The following is a 5350-nucleotide window of genomic DNA, read 5'->3' on the forward strand; positions in this document are numbered from 1 at the left end:
GCTTCCTTCCCTCGGCTTGCCACTGCTCTGTACACGCTCAGCACCCGTGCCCGCTGTTTCCCATGTTTCGAGTTACCTGTGCCGGGAGGGATGGTCTGGGACCAGTTTCTCCGCGAGAGTCGGAGGCAGCGATCCCCATGAGGGACGTCTGTGGAGGTTCCCGTCTGTCGGTGTCTGTTTTCTGTGTGAACTGAAAGACGGTATCACAGCTGCAGTTTGGGGGACAGAAGCGACGGGGCTGGAGCAGAATAACCTCAAAGGAAAGGGTCCGTGCGGTGAGGGCCGGGATCCGTGCAGGTCCCGCACCGACCGTGGCCGCAGTCGGAGGCGGACGTCCGCTGGGTTCAGCGGGTGCAGTGGGCCTGGAGACAGTTCGCAGATGGGCGCACCGCTGGGCACCAGGGCGACAGAGCGGATGCAGTGGGGACCGTGGGGAGCAGGCTGGGAAGGAGGGGCGGAGGAAGGGACGGGCACGATGGCTCACAGAGGGAACGAGAGGGATAGAGGGGTCCCTGGGGATTTGGAGAACAGAGAAAACGTTAGAAGCTTAGGGCACCTGAACGGAAAGGACATTGACGTGTCTTCTTTCTGAGTGGAGCGTGGGTCCCCAGTGTGCTCGTGGGAGACCCGTAGCAGACACGGAGTAGGGAGGGGTGTTCCTAGAGACGAAACCACAAGCGACTATGAGTTTGGATGAGCTGCCCACGGGGACGTGGGATGCGGAAGCCAGCAGGGATGTTGCTAAGTCTTGGCGTGAAAGGAACACAGTGAACTCAGTGCTGAAATCCTGGACAGAAGTGACCGGCTGAAGGTCAGCAGATGACGTAGGGCAGGGGCATCGGAAGTGGTGCAGGTCACAGCCTGCTTCCCCAAGGAGCATGCTTTTCCCACGTACGTGGAGCCACCTGGGCACACGGCCAGCACCCAGCCCCCCCGGCCCCCACGAGCTCAGGTGACGGGCACGCGGCCCCCAGGACTGTGTGGATGCTGAGTGTGCACATCCTGGGGCTGGACTGGGTGGGGCAGGAGGCCTGGAGCACAGAGGACGCAGGGTTTGGGATTCTGTGCTTCTCTGGGTCCCGGGAGGCTCAACCTGCGACTCGCAAATGGGTGACCCCCTACAGGACCTCAGGTGGGAGTGGGGAGGGGGTCACGACCTCCTCTCTGCCCTCCATCTCCCCTCTTTGTCCCTTGGGGTGTTTCCCCCTCCCTCCCCTCCCCTCTCCCTCCGTCCCAGGCACGGACTCTCTTCCCCGGACAGACTTCTGTCTTGGGCAGACTTCTGTCTTGAGGAGACAAAGCGCTCCAATGGAAGAGAAACCGAGGCGTTTCGGGGGTTGCTGAAATGAACCTGTCATTTTACTCACCGGCCCCGTGTCCAGGGGGAGCAGCCCCTCCCCGGGACGGACACGAGGAGACACAGGAGACAAGGGGCTGGGGCTGGCAGAGGCGTCCCCGCTGCCTTGGAGGTGGGGTCTTCTCCATGTCTCTGGCTGGCTTGGTCATTTTCCCCAGTAACCTTGGGCCTAATATTTAAAAAGAAAAAAAAAAAAAAATCCTGTAACCGCCTCCTTTATCAGGAGACATACATGGCTTATCCCTTCCTGGGTGTGATCCCGTGAGCGCCCAGTGCCAGATGTGCACGTGGCCAGTTTTCCACGTCGGCATCCTGGTGTGACCTGGCTCCCGGCCCAGGGCAGGGGGAGGCCTGGCCAGTGTGCCCGCAGCCCCTGGCGGAAACCTCGTATTGTCTCTGGGGCAGCGGGCTACCTCAGCCCCTTTTCCTAACAAAGGAGCCACAGGGCTGGTGCCCCAGGGGACACAGGAAGGTTATCTGCACTTGGTGAGCAAACAGAGAGCAGATTATAAAACAGCCCGTGGCAGCGGGCACTGCGCATTCTGCCCTGGGGTGCAACATGGACATGGGACCTCGAGGCGTCCGGCTCCTGGTGGTTCTTCTGGTCCTGGGGCTGTGGGCCCCGGCAGGGGCCCAGAAACCTTGTAAGTGAACGGCTGTAGGTTGTCCTGTGTCTCTCGGTGTCCTTGACCGGGCGACGGAGCACCGGGGCCAGCGAGCCCCGAGAACCTTCTCGCGCACCCCCAAAATGCAACGGAGGTGTGCCAACTGCGTGCTTTCTGCGGTGCCTCCCTTGGCCTCGCTGGGTCTCTGTGCTCTTGGTTGTTTCCCTCAAAGCGCCGGGTGGGGTGGGATGGGCTCACTTGAGAGCAGGAGCAGCTAAAAGGGCACCCCGAGATTCGTGATGTGGGCTATGCGATTCGTGCACCCTTCCCGCCATCAGGAAGGACACCCTGATGACGGGGGGCTGTGTGACACCTCCAGGAAAGCCATCCTTCGTGGACAAGGTCAGGGTGAGCACAGGAGCCAGTGGGCCAGCTACAGAGAAGGACTAGGAAGGGGCCCCCAGGGTGTCTGGAGCCCACGTTGGTCACCTTTTACTCTGACTTTTCCTAGGTCCTCTGTCGGCCCTGTTTCCAGAAGGTTTCTCCTTTTTCTTTTTTAAACTAATAAAATAATTTCTGCAGAGCCCTGTGTCAGAAGGGGCATCGCATGGTTCAAATACAGGCAGGATGGGACTTTCCTGTTTCCCTGCGCGGCCGCAGGACCCACGTGGCAGGCGGGGAGCACGTGTGGTTCAGGCTGACCGAGGCTCTCTCCACAGCCCCCTGCCGGTGCTCACGGGTAGCCCCCCACAAGAGACAGAACTGTGGATTCCCGGGCATCACCAGCGACCAGTGCTTCTCCTCTGGCTGCTGCTTCGACTCCAGCGTCGTGGGGGTCCCCTGGTGTTTCCACCCCCTCCCGAAGCAAGGTAACCCCCAGGGGGAGCTGGCCCCCTTCCGGCGCCCTGACCGCCTTCCCAGTGTGTATGTGTGGACCCCTGCCCGGGCCAGCCAGGAGGGAGGAGAAAGGGGGCCCTGGCCCGCTGTCCACACCCGGAGCCCCCAGGGTCAGCCACTTGCCCTTCTGCAGACTTTTGTGAGAACCCGTCAGTTTCACTGTGTTAGAAGGAAAAACAGCTCTCAGGGCCCTCCTAGCTGTGCAAGTACGACTTCGGAAGGAGCTTCTAAGGGCAACGAAGGCATTTCATAGGACGGTTCCACATGACCGCTCATAGACCTTAAATGGTAAGAGGCTCAGTTAAAACTTCCAGGATTTTCCTTTGAGAAGGAGTCTGACGTCAGTGCACATCAGCAAGATACCAGGTCTTTAATTCCAAGGCGTGCACAAGAGAAAGTTGCGTGTGCATAGCACTCCGTGTGGGTGGAACTCGTGCCCGCGGCCGCCCGTCCACACCGCCAGCAGCTGTGGGTGACGGGCTCCCTGGGCGTCGAAGGGGACAAGACAGACGGGTGGTTGTTAGCCGGGGCCCTCCCGCTGGCGGAAGCGGGGCTGGCTTTCAGCACCTCGGCCAGATGCTCCACATGCTCAAGTTCACGGTACGGTGGGTCGGCCCGTCTTACAGATGGGAATATCGGGTCCAGAGAGGCGAAATGGTTAACCCCGGGCCCCAGAACTTCCAACATGCGGCCTCTGCGTGGATCGAAGGCGGCCGGCCTGGGGGTTGTAGTCCGGCGGCCCCCGCGCACGCCGAGGCTGAGGTCCAGCGCATCCCCCGGGGAGGACGGGAAGAGAAGTTGCCGTTAGCTAGCTGCCCTAACCGGGTCTCCGTGTCGCTCCTTTCCCGGTTCCGGGGGCCACGTGACCAGCGTCGGAGGAATGCGTCATGGAAGTCTCAGCCCGTAGGAACTGCGGGTACCCGGGCATCAGCCCCGAGGAGTGCGCCTCCCGCAAGTGCTGCTTTTCCAACAACATCTTCGAAGTGCCCTGGTGCTTCTTCCCGATGTCCGTGGACGGTAATGTCCGTGCAGGTCGGGGCAGGAACCGGGGCCGTGGCGGGGGGCTGCCGGGCCCTGAGCCAACTCTGGCCTCACGGCCATCGACGCCAGGCCCCTGGGCCCCGTGCGGGCCATGTCAGCACCAAGCAGCTCTGAGGGCGAGTCCAGAATGCTGTCCACGCTGACGGCTGCTTTTCCAGAAGCCGAAAGCCCCCAGGCTCCCACTGTGGCTCGTGTGACAGCCGCAGGGAGCAGGTCACTTCAGTCACACCCCCGGGTCCCGGTGCGGCTGGTGGCACCGCCCAACTCACTGTCCTCAGGCCACCGGTTTGTGGTGCTACTTACTAAGGGTTGTGTGCGGTGCTGGGGGCCGCGTGGGGGGATGTGGGCCTCCCCCAACCCCCGGGGCCTTACTGCTCCCTTCACGTGGGGGCCGCAGGGACACGTTCTGCCCACGGCTGCCTGCCCAGCGCCACCCAGGAGGGTCTGGCTGCCCCCTCCCCATTAGCTACAGCGTGTCTCCTGACACTGTGTTTGGCCACACCAAGGAAAGCTCAGACGCTTTCCCAAAATGGGCACCGTGGCCTTGACCGTGCTGGATGATCTTTCCCCGTTTTAGAACCTCAGGGTCCTCCGGAGAGTGCAGCCTTCGCTCAGACTCGTCCGAGCGATGCCTTCGCTAAGGGTCGTTCTGGACAACTGCCATTCCTGGGGTGGGGGTGGGGGGGAGAATGGACCCCCTAGAAGTGTCCCCCTCCATCCCCCAGAACGGGGGTCCTTCAGCAGGAAGTCTATTGACAGGAGCCCCCGGGCTCCCCTGGCCCCCTAACGCTGCCCATTTCAAACCTCCGCCATTTCAAATTTCCAGACTGTCATTATTAAGAGGAGTCCCTTCCAAGGACCCAGCAGCCTCCCTGGATGTCTGGAAATGAGGAATACTCACCACCACATCTCAGGTTTCCTGAGTTCCTGGCTTTCCTGAATCGGCTTTCTGTCCTTTCCACTGGTTCCACATACAACTCCTTCAAATAAAGAAAGTCCTTAAAATCTGCTAAATTTCCTCTTGGCTTCATTGAGGCAAAAGTGGAGAGAGGGGGAGAGGGAGTGTGTGTGTGTGTGCAGGTGAGAGGGTGCACGGCTTGGATTCTCTCATTTGCTGCTGGAACAAGGGTCCACCTGGCACACGCAGGCTGTGCCAGCCACCATCAAGGATTGTGTGCACGGGAATTTCAGAAACCACAACCACTCCTGTTCCCGATCACTTGTATAAAAACTCAAGTGCCTTTAGCCCTGAAAACCTCTGCGGGGGTGGGGGGGGGGGAGCGCCTCGGTGGCTTAGTCGCTTAAGCCAACTGAAACTTTGGCTCAGGTCACGATCTGGCAATTCGTGGGTTCGAGCCCCGCGTCGGGCTCCGTGCTGACAGCTCAGAGCCTGGAGCCTGCTTCGGATTCTGTGTCTCCCTCAGCCCCCTGCCCCGTCTCAAAAATAAGT

The 5350-nt window shown here is 60.8% G+C and overlaps 1 protein-coding gene across 1 annotated transcript; it reads left to right on the forward strand.

The window, feature by feature from the left end:
* The first annotated feature begins 1841 nt into the window (after nt 1–1841).
* TFF2 (trefoil factor 2) lies at nt 1842–4914 on the forward strand. The gene is made up of 4 exons (XM_015083867.3): nt 1842–2001; nt 2682–2831; nt 3730–3876; nt 4727–4914. The coding sequence occupies exons 1-4, from the start codon at nt 1917–1919 to the stop codon at nt 4738–4740; spliced, it is 396 nt and encodes a 131-aa protein (XP_014939353.2). The 5' UTR covers nt 1842–1916; the 3' UTR covers nt 4741–4914.
* Nucleotides 4915–5350: the final 436 nt, after the last annotated feature.

This window comes from Acinonyx jubatus, chromosome C2, assembly GCF_027475565.1.
Source record: "Acinonyx jubatus isolate Ajub_Pintada_27869175 chromosome C2, VMU_Ajub_asm_v1.0, whole genome shotgun sequence".
NCBI lineage: Eukaryota > Metazoa > Chordata > Mammalia > Carnivora > Felidae > Acinonyx > Acinonyx jubatus.

Excerpts from the sequence above, each read along its gene's own strand:
- TFF2 (XM_015083867.3), top strand. The coding sequence starts at position 1,917 with ATGGACATGGGACCTCGAGGCGTCCGGCTCCTGGTGGTTCTTCTGGTC. Across the intron at positions 2,002-2,681 it reads GGCAGGGGCCCAGAAACCTT|CCCCCTGCCGGTGCTCACGG; the intron begins GTAAGTGAACGG and ends CTCTCTCCACAG. Across the intron at positions 2,832-3,729 it reads CCACCCCCTCCCGAAGCAAG|CGTCGGAGGAATGCGTCATG; the intron begins GTAACCCCCAGG and ends CCACGTGACCAG.